The sequence below is a fragment of the Aythya marila genome, assembly GCF_965140915.1.
Source record: "Aythya marila genome assembly, chromosome: 14".
NCBI classification, from domain to species: domain Eukaryota; kingdom Metazoa; phylum Chordata; class Aves; order Anseriformes; family Anatidae; genus Aythya; species Aythya marila.
In genome coordinates this window covers 1,905,314-1,921,541 of record NC_139055.1, presented here as the reverse complement: position 1 = coordinate 1,921,541, position 16,228 = coordinate 1,905,314, and the positions used below count along the sequence as shown (strand labels likewise).

Sequence of the window (16,228 nt, the reverse complement as noted above, 5' to 3'; positions counted from 1 at the left end):
AATATAGGAAGATATGCTTATTGATAAGCAGGTTTGTTTTTGTTTGTTTGTTTGTTTGTTGTTGTTGTTGTTGTTGTTTTAGTTATTTTGGTCCTTACCATCTACTGTAAAGCAGAATGAGATATTAAAAGTTCTGTTCCTATGCATCTGAAATGGCAGAATTACTCATGACTGGCTAGTCCTTGAGTGGATACACAGGTTTTCTCCTGAGCAGTGACAAGTCTCTGTGTCACAACATGCCATAATGCACTAGGGAAATGTATTTTACATATATATATATGTATATATATATACTATTTCAGAAATGATGTGTAAGAGTCCAATTTTAGACATCTGCATCCAAGATAGCCATCTCAGCCATCTTTACATCCAGTGGAAAGAAAGGTGCTCTGGGGATATACTTCATTGCATTCCAAAATAGACATCTGAATTAAATTGGAAGAGGAATGCACCAGGAAGGTTTTTCTCTCCACTGACTATCATTGAAGTCTCAATTATAACTCAATTGATGTAGGTGCTATAGATATTCGTCACATAGACACATGTGCTTTTGGAAATCCAAAATTAGATTAGATGTATGCCCTGCTAAAAGCTCCACAATTTTTCACCAAATCCCTTCCTTGCTTCTAGCTTACACGGATTCCAGTCCTGACATGAGCTGCACGATACATGGGCTGTAAGCAAATAACCCATAAGAAGAAAAGTCTGTGGACAGGAGGGAGGAGGGGGGGAGGGGAAGAGCAGTGATGTTTATTTGCTCCTTTTGTTCATATAAAAACTATATTTTTTTGTTTGTTTGTTGGTGTTTTTGTTGTTCTGTTTTTTTTTTTTTTTTTTTTTTTTTTTTTTTCTCCTGGTTCCTCGGTGTCCAAATGAGCAACTCTGTGAGATGAGCGTGCTTCCTGGTTCGTGCATGTCAGTGCTGTATGCAGATGTCTCCCTGAATCTCCCACTGGGTGGATGTGTGTGTGTGTGTGTGTGGATATGTGTGTTATAGAGGAATGCTGTGGCTGCTAGTCAACAAGTTAATATAGTCAAAAGGAAACTTTTCTACATTAGGGATATAGGAACAAAACTCATTTCTCTTGATACTAAGGGATAATGTGTTTGTGACACAAAAGGAGAGATAATTCTGTGTGCTAAGAACATTGTCCATTCTTTCTCTTCTCATTTCTATCATCTTCAGTTTCATTTGAAGAAAATTATAATATGGAAAAAAAAAAAAGTTCCTCCTTCAAGTGTCTTTTCTCTGATAAACAAATTTAACATGGTTAATGGGATGGAATCAGATTATGCTACTGTTTGTGTTTTTTTTTTTTTTTTTTGGTGTTGTTGTTTTTTGTTTGTTTTTTTTTTCCTTTTGTTTTCTCTTGTGGAATTGAGTAGATATTCCCTAGGACAAAGCACCACCAAGATTTCAATATTGCCAAGCATGGAAACTTCACAACCTCACAACCTCCCTAGGCAACCTGTTTCATGGTGTGTCCACTTTCTCAGTAAGAAAGCTTCTTATGTTTAACCAGAATTTCCTGTATTTCCATTTGTGTTTTCCAGCTGGCTGGCACCCAGTCTGTTCTAATGCATAGGTTTATTCATCACCCAATACAGGGCTTTACATTTTCCTATGTTGAAGTCCATGAGATCCTTCTTGGCCCATTTCTCCAGTGTGTCGTGGTCCCTCTGAGTGTCAGCACAACCCTATGATACACCAAACACTTCTCCCAGTTTAGTATTACCTACAGACTTGCTGAGGATGCACTCTGTCCTATTGTTCAGGTAATTAATGAAGACGCGAAGGTGTTAAACAGTATTGACTCAGCACCAAACTGGGGACTACACCTCTAGTGGCTTCTTTCCTTCTTTCATGACAGTGCTCACAACCCTTTGCACCTGGCAGCTCATGAAGTTTTCCATCCACTTTGCTGCCCGGTATTTTAGCCTGTGCCTGGTTCTTCTCCACTGAGGGTGTGCCTCCCTTGCTCCAGGCTTTCCCACTCATCTTGGAAACCTGGGATTGCTGGAGGTTTGTCTTACAAGTAAAGACTGCAAGGCAAAGGCAACATTGTATTCCCAGGGAAGCTCATGGAGCAGATTATCTTGCGTGTAATCACACGGCACTTACAGGGCAAGCAGGCGATCAGGCCCAGTCAGCATGGGTTTATGAAAGGCAGGGCCTGCATGACGAACCTGATCTCCTTCTATGACAAAGTGACGCGCTTGGTAGATGAGGGAAAGGCTGTGGATGTGGTCTACCTTGACTTCAGCAAGGCTTTTGACACTGTTTCCCACAGCATTCTCCTCAAGAAACTGTCTGCTCATGGCTTGGACTGGCGTACGCTTCGTTGGGTTAGAAACTGGCTGGATAGCTGGGCACAAAGAGTTGTGGTGAATGGAGTCAAATCCAGTTGGAGGCCGGTCACTAGTGGCGTTCCCCAGGGCTCGGAACTGGGGCCGGTCCTCTTTATATCTTTATCAATGATCTGGACGAGGGCATTGAGTGCACCCTCAGTAAGTTCGCAGATGACACCAAGTTAGGTGCGTGTGTCAATCTGCTCGGGGGTAGGAAGGTTCTGCACGAGGATCTGGATAGGCTGGACCGATGGGCTGAGGCCAACTGTATGAAGTTCAACAAGGCCAAGTGCCAGGTCCTGCACCTGGGGCACAACAACCCCAAGCAGAGCTACAGGCTGGGAGATGAGTGGTTAGAAAGCTGCCTGGCAGAGAAGGACCTGGGAGTGATGGTGGATCGTCAGCTGAATATGAGCCAGCAGTGTGCTCAGGTGGCCAAGAAGGCCAACAGCATCCTGGCTTGCATAAGAAGCAGTGTGGCCAGCAGGGCTAGGGAAGTGATTGTCCCCATGTACTCGGCTCTGGTGAGGCCGCACCTCAAGTACTGTGTTCAGTTTTGGGCCCCTCACTACAAGAAGGACATGGAGGTGCTCGAGCGAGTCCAGAGAAGGGCGATGAAGCTGGTGAGGGGTCTGGAGAACAAGTTTTACGAGGAGTGTCTGAGGGAGCTGGGCTTGGAGAAGAGGAGGCTCAGGAGTGACCTTCCTTCCTTCCTCCCTTCCTCCCTTCTTCCCTTCCTCCTTTCCCCCCTTCCTTCCCCCCTTCCTTCTTTCCTCCCTTCCCCCCACCCTTTTCTCCTTTCTTTCCCCCTTCCTTTCCCCCTTTTTTCCCCCCTCCCATTCCCTTCTTCCTTCCCCCTTTCCTTCTCCCCTTCCTTCCCCCCTTCCTCCCTTCCTCCCTGGGCTAAAGTTGCCCCACGGGAGGTTTAGGTTGGATGTTAGGAAGAGCTTCTTTACCAAAAAGGTTGTTAGGCATTGGAATGGGCTGCCCAGGGAAGTCGTTGAGTCACCATCCCTGGAGGTCTTTAAAAGACGTTTAGATGTAGAGCTTAGTGATATGGTTTAGTGGAGGACTTGTTAGTGTTAGGTCAGAGGTTGGACTAGGTGATCTTGAAGGTCTCTTCCAACCTAGATGATTCTGTGATTCTGTGTGATATTCCTTGCCTTTTCTGTGTCCCTTGAGACCAGGTCTCCATTCCCATTTGGCAGTTCACCCACATTTTTCCTAGTCTTCCATTTGTTGAGGATGTATGTGAAGAAACTCTTCTTTATGCTTTTATGTCCCTTGCTGGATTCAATTTCAGATGAACTTTGACTTTCCTAACTCTGTCTCTGAGAGCTTGGACAGTGTTCTTGGTCAACTGTTCCTGCTTCTGCCTCTTGTACATTTTCTTTCCACATTTGAGTTTTGTCAGGAGCTTTGAGTTGACACGTGAGACCTCCTTGCTTAATTTCCTGCTGGTCAGAACGGACTGCTCTTGAGCTTGGGGGAGCCAATAAAAAATCAGCCATCAGTCCTGGAGCCCTCTTCTCTTCAGCCAGGATTGCAGATTTGCAATGATACTATCACATTTCGTTTCTGGATGAATCCTAATTGGTGCTTGCTGTGACTCATCTAGACAACTAAACATACATAAACATTGGCTAACTGTTTCTAAGATCTATCAAATATATCTCTTTCTAATGAGGGAAACAGTGGTTTGAAGAAAAAGGTTCCAAGTCCAAAGAGACATTGGTGTAGCAAAGTCCAATTTAACATTTCAAAAGTGAACCTGGGATATTCTTTATCAGGTTGACTTTGATTTGCACTGGATTTCAATTCCAATCACTCTCTTATATCTTCTGGTGATGCAATGTGTAATGAATGTAAAATAACTATGAAATAAGACTCCTTTTTGTAATTCAAACATTTATAATATTAAAAGGTTGTCTTAAGGAAAGATTCAAAACTGTTCATTGAAATGCTAATGAATATACTGTCCTGAAACTTTCTTTTTTTGCCACCCAGTAAAACGAAAGCAGAAAATCCATAACAATTTGAAAACGTAGTTTAAAATTCAGAAGGTCCTAAGCCTGATAATTTTGACTCAGTACTTTTATTTTAAATTATAAGGTCTCTTGAATAGACACCTCCTTTATCTACATTTTACTTACAGCCAAATATTACACCACATTAGAAAAAAAAATGCACCTAGGCTTTCCACATTTAGGAAATATATTATGATAATTGGGAATGTGCTTTTTAAATTAGTAAATGTTGCATATGCAACATTTAGATGTAGGCATGCATATAACAATTATTTACAAGACTTATAAGGAAAATCTGTCTCAAAAGAAAAACTATTCAAGCAAGTGAGAAATCTGGAGATGAGCATACCAAGTTTAGTTTGTTAGGTATTGACCTAAGTCATAAATAATCAATCTTAAAAAGAGAATCATTATTTTCATTAGATATTTGAGGAATTAAATATTTTCTCAGGTAGAACTTCATCTAGCTAAGCACTAATCAATTCAGAATATGAGGCTTCTGGTGTTTGCAGTACCTCATTTCTAACATCTATTTGATTCAAGGATATTTTGAATTTTTTAGTTTAACCTAATAAAAAGGTAAAAGACAGTATGGACCAAACTACTGGTAAACAATAGAACATACATGAAAATGAAGATGAATTACTATAACCATGCTTATATTCTTTTAGTATAGAAATGTAACTATTTGTGAAGGAAGACAGAAAAATCTATAGGTAGAAATGAAACCATTTTAATTTATCATTATCAAATATATCGCATTAAAAAAAAAAAACACAAAAAACAAAAAACTTTCTTTCCTTTTTCAGGGTTGTCCACATAAGTAACAGGAAACAACACTGTTTTTTCCTTTGGATTAAGGTCAAGTGATTTTAATTCACAGGAGCCTTTTCTTTGGTTTTCCCTTGAGAAGTTGAAATTAAAGTCAGATGTAAATACCTCAGTGTGTACAACACTCTGCCGTCATTCCAGATCCTGAGCATCCTATTAGGAGTTGTTATCCAATGAGCATCAGCTTTCTTGGAATTTCGGAAAAATGTATCTGGTATCCAGATCTTCCCAACCATGTTGCTGTTTAATCTGAGCACTTTTATAGTGCTGTTGAACTTCAGACGTCTGTCATACCACGTTTGGGCGAAAAATATATCAATTGTATATTCCTGTTGTGTTAACCAGAAATACTGATGAAAACATAGCACTCAGCATTTCACATTACTCCTGATATGCTTTCCTTAACTTCATAAGAAAACAAACAAACAAATGTGAAATAGAGAAGAAGATACTAGAACTGACAATTTTTTTTTTTTTTGTGATTTTTTGAGGAGATTCTTTATCAAAGATTGTTGTTAAACAAAACAAAACAAAATCATTTTTTGTTTGTTTTTTGTTTTTGTTTCATTATTTTCCTGCTGACAGGTTGACCTAAAATAAAATAGAGTCATATTTGTATTTACCTTTCTGATTCCGTGTCCCCACACCTTAACCCACACCTGATCAGGTTAGAGAACAATTTACTTATTCCCTTGGATCTAGGACAGGTAAGATTTGAAGTGATTTGGCTAACCCAGTTGCCTGTGACCCTCCCCAGTTAATGTCAGAAGTGCTGAAGTCTTGCTTTCCCTGGTAGCCAGTCAGCAGCCAGTCAGCAGCCAGAAACAGCAAAAGAAATTGCAGAATGAAAAAGAGCGATGTAAAATTTCTTGCTACACTTGAAAACTATTAGAATGAAGAACACATTGTGGTGCTAAGGCTAAATCACTTTCCATCAGCTATATGAAGATAGAATTAAAGTTTTCTTTATGGAACTTTGCTTTTAGGATCTGAGCTTTTTCCTTTTATCTCTTGGTGGCAGGAGTAGTAATATCACTGGTGAATGCCTTTGCTTGATTTGTAGCAATCTGGAAGGTCAGTCCTACAAGAGCTAAACTATCAGAAAGCACTGCAGAATACAGCACATGGATGTGCAAAAACTGTTATTATTCACAGCTCAGTTTTGCTGTCTCATATAGACTCATAGCTCATGCAGTCCTTACATCTATAGTAACAATAAGCTTTTAAATAATATAGGTATAACACAACATTAAAATTAATGGAAACCTTGTAATGCCAAAAATTCAACCTTGAACATTGTAGGAAAATGTGGCAATCATTTACCTACCATATTAATAGCATTCACTGGCCCAATGCTATTTACATACATGTCAGTGTGAATTACTGTTGGTTTAACTGTAAGAGAAACAACAAAAATCACCACCATGAATGAAGGTCAAAACCAACTGCAAGAGAATGAAACAAATTAAAAAGATTGTTTTAATACCTCTGTTATATGGCTATGGTTGCCTCACATTTAAATGTTCATATCCAATAGATAAATAGATAAATTTACAGAAATTTCTCCAGCTTGAAATTAGCTGAACACACTTTGAGACAAATTCTTATACAATATATTCTATCAGAACATATTTACTTATGATATGAGAACAAATACTGAGACCAGCGTCATTACTTTAGTGAGTCATATCTCAGTGAATATGTATATTTTGTGTCAAATCGCAGCAACACATCTGACAAAACACTATCAACGGAAGGAAATTTATTCCTCTTACAATTTGTTGCATCACCCATTTAACATTATAATGCTGAATGCAATGTGACTGCTGTTGCCTGCAGAGATGCCTGTATTTAAGTATCAATTTCATGAACCCAAAGTAATATTAATACTCACGGCTCTAAAGCAGGAACAAAAACAGTTGCTAGATTAACTTATTTTGAAATTACTGTAGCTTTATTGTTCTCAAATACCCTGACTAAAACATATTTTTTTCCTAGATGTTTTCTTATAAATGCTTACTTTTTCTCTGCTCTTTAATGTCTTGAATTCGAAGAGTAAGGCACAGTCCTCTGTTCTTTAGACTACTCGCATATGATGAAGGTTAAACATTCACGTTTTCACTCATCATAAAATGTCCTTGGTTTATAAGCCTCTATAAACTTGTTAGAAACAGTTTCTTTCATTAACCTTGCTGTTCTATGCATTCCTCTGCCTGCCTGCTTCATCTGTGAATTCTCTTTGTGTTTTCCTATAATCTTACTTCTGTATCCTCTTCCACAGAGGTATTGTCTGGCTGTTCTGTACACACATAGGTCCTTCTCCTATCTACTCAGGAACCCTCATCTCTCAGATTCCTCAGTAATCAATAGAGAGGAATACCCTTGCAAAAGTTTTTTTTTTTTTTTTTTTTTTTTCCCAGTTAAATAAGACTTCTATTGTGAGTCTGAACTTGGGTGTATAGACTTTTATAAGTTGTGGGGGAAATCTATGGAAATCAAGTCAATCTGCTTGATTGCAGTTATCCTTTGTGAACCCTTCTTTCTCACTGTCTCATTTCCCAGTCACTTCTTGACCTGCTGAGCAGAGACCCAAGGGGACAGCTTGGAGATGGGACAGGGAGGGTCAGGCTCAATGTTAGGAAAAGGTTCTGCACTGAGATTGTTGTCAGTCACTGGGACAGGCTCCCCAGGACAGTGGTCACGGCCCCAAGTATGACAGGGTTAACCTTCAAGGTTACAAGTGTCCTGATTCAGCAAATCATGATGGTTTTGTTAGGTGTCTTAGGCTAGATTTAGCAACCTTAACAATTTATGTCAGGTTCCAAAATCATGGGTACTTTTTGTGCCAGTGATGTTTTACTACATCTTACTTTGTTTTCATAGCAACTTTCAATGGATTCTGCTACCTGTGTAGTATAATATGGTATGAAAAAGCTTTCTCTTCACCACTCAAAGTTGGACTAAAAAGAAAACCAACATACCTCCTATGTCAGGTCTCAACTTGTTGTCATATCCTTCTAGCAAGCCATTTAAAATAAGAGTGACATCACTCTCATGAACTTTGGGAGTCAAAACCCAAGTCTTATTTGAAGTATAATCTTCATAATCATCATCTCCCTTTTGGGTGGAACTGTAAAAACAAATAAAAACAAAGAAATGCAAAGCCTTGAAAAAGATGAATTTACAGGCAACCTCTTTGGACACGGACAATACACATATAATTCTGGTTTTAGTAGTACTGTACAAAGCATTGAAAAGTAGCCTGCTTTATAAAAGGAGACTCACAGTAAAGATGTCACATAATAGTTGAGGTTACAGTTCACTTTAGCAAAGTTTCCTTTTAATACAATTGAGATCACACTGTCTATTTGAAGAAGCTTCAGTGTTTCTTACCTTTGGCATGTCTATTTTTTTCTCTCACTGACTCAGGTTGGACCTCTTATAAAACAAATCTATTTGTCATTGTTATGTAACTCTCCACCAAAATATCCCTTAGTATGTACACAGTGTTGTTGCATTAGTTTCCTTTGGGAGAACAATTTGATGGAACACATTACTGACAAGGCCAATAATTAGATTCATTCAAACATACTGTCATACAGCTTTTCTCCATTCTGATGAACTTGAGCTTATTGTTCATTTTGGAAGTTCAGCATAAATTTTTGCCGGTGTTTTTGTTTTCACTTTTGCTAAGCAGAACCCAGAGAATAAAAATAGTCTACTTCTTTTTTTTCTCCCCCCCCCTTTTTTTTTTTTTTATCTTCTGCTACTGAGCAGTATGGCAACAGATCTAGTAAAATTCATCCATCTTAGTGTGGTAAAAGGGCAAGTTGGGCATCAGAAATGTGTAGACTAGCCTTAATGGATGTTTTACTTTCTTGAAATCTGTGCCTCCAGTTTCCTGAGGAAAACATAGAATCTAATTTACTGTATGGCATCAACAGAAATTTTCATTTGAGAATGTCGGTGGTAATCAAAGCTGAATGGTGCTAGGCAAATGTGAGGTTTTTATTTAATTTATTTATTTGCATAATATGCTAGTGCCCTCCTTTCCTGACCTGCTTCTATGACAAAGTTTAAACACTACTGGATATTGAAATTCTTAGTGATATTACAAATGTTTTAAGCAAGACAGTGGGTTTCGGTATGAGTAGGTTAAAAGCAGAAATTTTCATTAATATTCCTGTGTCAGCCTGAATCTCTACAGTCTCTCCTGTACAGCACAGAAGTGGGAAAGAGTGCAGAGAAGCAGATTTTATGGGGTCTGGAGCTCATGCTTGACACGTGATTGAAAACAGACATAGCAGACCATGCTTATGAGTGTGATAGAAAAGGAACAAGTAGTCCCAGATGCTAAGAGAACCATTATGCTAATACAGACCTTCTCTCAGTCGAGGTCTTGCATGTTCCTACCTACAGCACTATACTGATGCATCCTGATCAGACCTACCCAGCGTGGGTGGCCCGAGGGCTTTCCTGCGTTGAGCATTTGGAAGCTGTAAGCCAACTGCATAAATACAGCTTAATAAGGAAAGAGGCTTTTGTTTCTGTCTTCCCCATGAACCTAGCTTAACAGAAAAGAGCCACAGCACCTCTTCATATAGAGCTCTTTTTCCTAGGAGGTGCTGAAGGCACAGAGAACTTGGAAGCAGCATAGCACTGTGCATAAGACACTGGCAAGTGGGAATTAACAATGTGCATGAGAGAGCAAGTCTTGCATTACATTGAGTTGAGCTTGCTAGTGAAGCTAGATCGATTTATGCCCTCAATGCTTGTACCAAGTACCACTGACTGCAGCCTCCAGGCATCACCTAACCCATCCTGCATCAGCATTAACATCTTGGAGCTTCAGCGTTCCACATCAAACAATAGGCAACCCAGCCTTCTCTCTTTGGCTGTACAGACTGAACCTGTAATGTATTACGGGCAATCAAAGGCTGAATTTTAACAGGCAATGTGCTATATAGTATTCTGCTGGTACTAACAAATGGACCAGGATAATTAAATCAGTGAGGGAAATGTGTTTATTCAGCTGTCCAGGGTTCAGAGATCTACCTGCAATTCAAAGGAACATAACTGAAGCAGGGTTCTCCCTCCTGAAGGAAAGGAAATCCTTCTAAATAGAGTCATTGCAAACAGAAGGCATTAGATTATATGTTTTTAGTCTGCAGAGTAAATAAATAAATAAATAAAACCTTTATGTATAAAACCTTTACACCATACTCCTGTTGTAAAACCAGTTAAACATGCCTTTTCCAAGAAGAAATGTTTTTCTAAGTGGAAAAGAAAAAAACAAAACAAAACAAAAAACAAACAAAACAAAACAAAACAACAACAACAAAATCAAATACCTCCTTTCACAGAGACAATGAGTCTGTGAATATACAGGTGCTGAAAAAACATCAAAAGCTAAGCAGCTAGTTAGTAGAGTCTGGTATACTGGACAGTGTGAAATCAGAAGGTGGAAAACCTTGTGCTTGTCTGGGACACTTCTCAAATCTACAAAAATCTACAACAACCTTATTAAATAGCAGCTTGAAGGCACTAAAACTTGCATTTCCCTTTCGTAATGATTTGTAGGAAAGAAATAGCTATCTGTTTGCTCATCTGCCATCCCAAGCCATTTTGGCACTCTATATCTCAAAACACAGCAAATGTTTTATGAGATTAGTGTGAAAGAGAGGGAAGGGAACAAGGCCAATGCAACTAGGGAAAAAGGCCACCGAATTCCATCTTTTATCTGAATTCCAAGTGGATCTTAAGTCAACATGGATATCCAGTTGCATAAATATCTGTGTCTATAAAATTGAATACCAGCAAAAGCAATCAGAGTTGCATCTATATCCAGATGGGCAGGGCTTTAGTTGTGCAAGTGCCATTAATACTAATGAAAATATAAAGATAAAGCCCTTTTCATCTCCTTAAGACTTTCAGATCAGTCTTTCTGATTATATGACCTAAATATTGCAAGTGCTTTTAATGGCCAGAAAAAAAAAAAAAAAAGATAATGCCCAGATTACACTTAAATATGTACTGAAATGTATTTTTATTTTTGACTGCTAGACATTTTCAGGTCTATCAATAGAGGTAAGCAAAACCACATCTGTTTACCTATTTGCAGATTATAGTACATTTTTTGAAAGTTAGCGTTTCAGACACTGATGCAAAATCTCATTCTGAGATATTCCCACTTCTCACATTAGTGTTGTAACAAGATGTGTGCAAACCAATCTGCTGATATCAAGTTTTCCTATTTGTGAAACATGATTCAAGGGTGTCAGAATATGAACTTGAGACTTCAAATAGTAAAGAAATTAAAGGTTAGAAGGTACTTTTAAATTTAGAAGGTGCTTTTGAAGGTCATCTGGTCCAGTCCCTTCTCAGTTTGCAATATGGGCCTGCAAGAGCCTTTCATTGTAATTACTTATATAAAACTGTGATAATACCTGAAATTCAGGGGGGTTATTTGAATGTGTCAAATTACTTGAAACATATCATCACAAAGCAGATAGAGGGCAGAAAAAATGTTAGTAAGTATTTATTGGTGCATTAGTTTTTATTTGTAGTATTTATTATTGCATTAGTATTAATTAGTGCATTAGTTTGGACCATGGGAAACTTCGTGGATGGATGACAGCACAAGACTGAGTTGCTTGCTTCATTCATTTTGTGATAAAATGCATAAGATCTATAAACTGGTAAATCACTATAATTGCATACAAATGTCATTCTGCCAGTAAGGTTTTTAAAATGGCAGGATCTAACAAGTTCTCATGTTTTTTAGCTTTCTCACTATATTAGTCCTAATTCTACATTAAATTAATTGTTCCTTGACTTCTATCATTTAAATAGCTCTTTGGAGTCCTCATTGGTAAAGAGTCGTGGTAAATGGAGCCAAGTCCAGTTGGAGGCCGGTCACTAGTGGCGTTCCCCAGGGCTCGGTGCTGGGGCCGGTCCTCTTTAATATCTTCATCGATGATCTGGACGAGGGCATCGAGTGCACCCTCAGTAAGTTCGCAGATGACACCAAGTTAGGTGCGTGTGTCAATCTGCTTGAGGGTAGGAAAGCTCTGCAGGAGGATCTGGATAGGCTGCACCGATGGGCTGAGGTCAACTGCATGAAGTTTAACAAGGCCAAGTGCCGGGTCCTGCACCTGGGGCGCAATAACCCCAAGCAGAGCTACAGGCTGGGAGAGGAATGGTTGGAGAGCTGCCTGGCAGAGAAGGACCTGGGAGTGATGGTGGATAGTCGGCTGAATATGAGCCAGCAGTGTGCTCAGGTGGCCAAGAAGGCCAACGGCATCCTGGCTTGTATCAGGAACAGTGTGACCAGCAGGGCTAGGGAGGTGATCGTCCCCCTGTACTCAGCTCTGGTGAGGCTGCACCTCAAGTACTGTGTTCAGTTTTGGGCCCCTCGCTACAAGAAGGACATGGAGGTGCTTGAGCGGGTGCAGAGAAGGGCAATGAAGCTGGTGAGGGGCCTGGAGAACAAGTCCTACAAGGAGCGGCTGAGGGAGCTGGGCTTGTTCAGCCTGGAGAAAAGGAGGCTCAGGGGCGACCTTATCGCTCTCTATAGGTACCTCAAGGGAGGCTGTAGAGAGGTGGGGGTTGGTCTGTTCTCCCACGTGCCTGGTGACAGGACGAGGGGGAATGGGCTTAAGTTGAGCCAGGGGAGTTTTAGGTTAGATGTTAGGAAGAACTTCTTTACTGAGAGGGTTGTGAGGCATTGGAACAGGCTGCCCAGGGAAGTGGTGGAGTCACCATCCCTGGAAGTCTTTAAAAGACGTTTAGATGTAGAGCTTAGTGATATGGTTTAGTGGGGACTGTTAGTGTTAGGTCAGAGGTTGGACTCGATGATCTTGAGGTCTCTTCCAACCTAGAAATTCTGTGATTCTGTGATATAACTTTAGCACAAACTGGGATTACACCAGCTAAATGTTCAGGACCAGATTCTCCATATCTTTGCTAATGCACATCATCCATACTTTTTTTTTTTTTTTTTTTTTTTTGCAATACCACCTGGGCAACACATTCATGCAGAAATTGTCATCTCTGGGCAGAGATACCTACTGTAGCTAGGAATGGGTTCTCCTACCAAGGAGTGAAAAACTATAGAGATGCTCTATTTGATTGGCATAGTCTCTTTTACAGAATCCTCAGCATTAAAAACATATACTGGAAATATGTTAAAACTGTAGCAGATTAATTCAGTCAGTCTGAGAAGATCTCTGCTGTAAAATCACCAATACCTTAGGGAAAAAACAAGGTTTTTTGTTTGTTTGTTTGTTTGTTTATTCTCCTTATCTTCTTTTCTGAATCAGAAGACAGAGCAAAGCCTGCCAGTCAAAGGTTTCATTAATGTGTTGATATACTCTTCTCTTAGCAGTCCAAAACTGTGCGCGTCCATGTAACAGTTTTGAAATCTATTCCTCCTCTCAGTAGGATCAATATGATTTCTTTTCTTTTTTGCTTTCATTTCCCTGATGGTAAGATTTAGACCAATGCAAAAATAATCACCTTTTTAGTAAAATTCAGAAAACACATATATTAATGGTACTTAGCTGTCTTAAATGATTATCCTTTGGAGTCATTTGATCTAAATTCTTTAGTTCAAAATTCAAACTAGAGAATGGATTATCTTTTTCAAAACTACCATGTTTACTAACTTAAAGTCAGAATTATAACTGTTGATCTCTGCTGTTCCACAATATTTCTGCATCAAATACATTCTTATATAACTTTCAGAAGAACCATATGTAGCATTGGAAAGACACCACCATTTGTCAGTAAAGATGCACTTCTGATTGCTTAAAATTACTGCCAGCAGCAATAATTTTTTTCTCTAAACTGAGGGAAAGATTGGGCACATCTTGTTTCATTAGTGAGCAGTCACCCACAAAGGATATTCCTCCAAAATAAGGTGAATATTAATCTATAGGAATATGATTTTCACAACTGGTTGCTTCATAACTTGGATAATGACATAAGCAGTAGAAGGGAAAAGATGCTTTTCTCTGAAGCAGAAACCTATTGTGATTGCTCAGTCTTTCAATACTCAGATGTGAGCTCATGTATTCTGTTGGTCTAAATCTCTAAAATTCCAGTGACTTCAACCAAGACATGGTGATTTATACCTGCTGTGGTTCTGTCCTTTAATTTTCTAAATTTAGAAAATGAATTTTAACCATTTCCAAGTGTTCTGTTATGAAACTTCGCACAAGAGTCAATTATCCCTGCTGGAATCTGCTGGCTACTGCACTGCTGTTTGCAAGCAGAATCACAGTGGTCACAGTGCCTAAAGAAAAAGACTTTTAGCAGTACTGAATAGCCAACAAGTAATTAGTTTAACTCCAACTAAAATTTATCTGTCCAAAAAAAAAAAATCTGAATGATTTTATCTTTTATGCTAAGTAGGCTATAGAAGCTACAGAGCCCACAGGAGAGATTTAACAAATTACTCATGCATACAGTAAATCTCCACTTATAGCACAAATGCTTTCTACCTCTGAGTGAAGAGCTGAAACAAAGCTTGCTGCTTTACTTAACAGAATTGTTTAACTTAATGAACAGTCAAACTACATTCATTCTCTGCTGTACATAAAAAATTACTGTACTCTATGTTATACATTATTCATGATAATAATACTGTCACTGGGAGGGAAGGACATATTCCACGTTCCCACTGCAGATACAAAGATGCTCTATGCATACAAGACATGTGTAGTGAATAGCACATTTTCAGGAGATTACAGTGTCTGTGGAAATCTAACTGTATCTATTCTCTCTCCTTTTGACTACTGATCATATTTTAAGTAAAAATATCTCATTTAAAACAGATTTATTTATTTTTCTCATGAAGCACTATGCTCGGTTTTCTCTCCCTGCTCACATCTGTTCTGTCTGTTTGTAGTGTTTAAACCCAAAAGTTGTGCTCAGGACCAGGCCTCCCATAGAATCACAGAATCATGTAGGTTGGAAAAGACCTTTAAGATCATCAAGTCTGACCATCAACCTAACACCTCCAAGTCCATGTCCCTAAGCACCACATCTTCACGTCTCTTAAATATCTCCAGGAATGACAACTCCACCGCTTCCCTGAGCAACCTTTTCCACTACTCTTGGCCACCCTTTCTGTGAAGAAATTCTCCCTGATACCCAAACCTGCCCTGGAGCAACTTGAGGCTGTTTTCTTGCATCCTAACACTTGTTACCTGAGAAAAGAGACTGACATTGACCTCACTACAGTGGTACTTATTTCTGTTTTACTATTAAGTGTTCACTACAATACCCAACCATATTTTTTTTTCATAATTGTAGATCATGTAAATGTGAAGATTATTCTCTTCCCAAGTAACATACTCTTGAGTTCCCACATCTGAGACAGAAACTGAAGATAATGCTTTGCTTAGAGTAGAAGATAGAAAATCCAGTTAGCCATCTGAAGTTCCATAACAGGAAATGGAAACTGCATTGGAAGATTTGGGCTTAAAAATCAGAGAAAAGTGTTTACTTGTCCTGCTCCCTCCTCTTAGACCTCTGGCACCAGTGAGACCATGATTCTCTTATCTGGATGGAGTCTTATTCCAGAAGGACTAGACCGAACCATGAAATGCTGAGTCACATTGTTTCCAGAAAAGCTTGTTTCAGACTCAGCCTTTAGAGTTTATTAACTGTATTTTGGCCAGTTGTGTTAGTCATGGGGTGAAGGAGGCTAAAGAAGTTCACAACAGGGAGAAAGAAAATGGTTCTTACCCCTACTTAATGGTTTGGGTAGATTTTAGGTAGGTCACCTGTGGTTCACAGTTTATTTCCTATGCTACTGGTGCAGTTATCATTCCATGAAGTATTCTAATCATTTAAAATATTCAGAAACTGCTCACAAAATGATCAGACTAAAGTCTTGGAAGGCTAGTGTAACAGCAAATGCTGGTAACAGCAGTAAATGGCACAGATCTGTGTAGTCCCATTCACAGCCAGGAGTACTGCTTGAATTTTTTTATCCTTCCTAAGTCACAGAGGTA

The 16,228-nt window shown here is 39.1% G+C and overlaps 1 protein-coding gene across 4 annotated transcripts in view; it reads right to left on the bottom strand.

Annotated features, from left to right (window-relative positions):
- Nucleotides 1-16,228, bottom strand: part of GABRG2 (gamma-aminobutyric acid type A receptor subunit gamma2) — a gene marked incomplete at both ends in the record, with an annotated part of 77,965 nt that overhangs the window by 39,474 nt on the left and 22,263 nt on the right. For 2 of the 4 annotated variants that reach the window (XM_082771304.1, XM_082771306.1), the window contains 3 exons: nt 5,316-5,536; nt 6,535-6,602; nt 8,189-8,324. In XM_082771304.1, coding sequence (XP_082627430.1) covers nt 5,316-5,536; nt 6,535-6,576 — 263 coding nt within the window. Of the gene's footprint in view, nt 1-5,315; nt 5,537-6,534; nt 6,603-8,188; nt 8,338-16,228 lie in introns of those variants that run through there. The other 2 variants (XM_082771303.1, XM_082771305.1) reach the window with 2 other exon arrangements.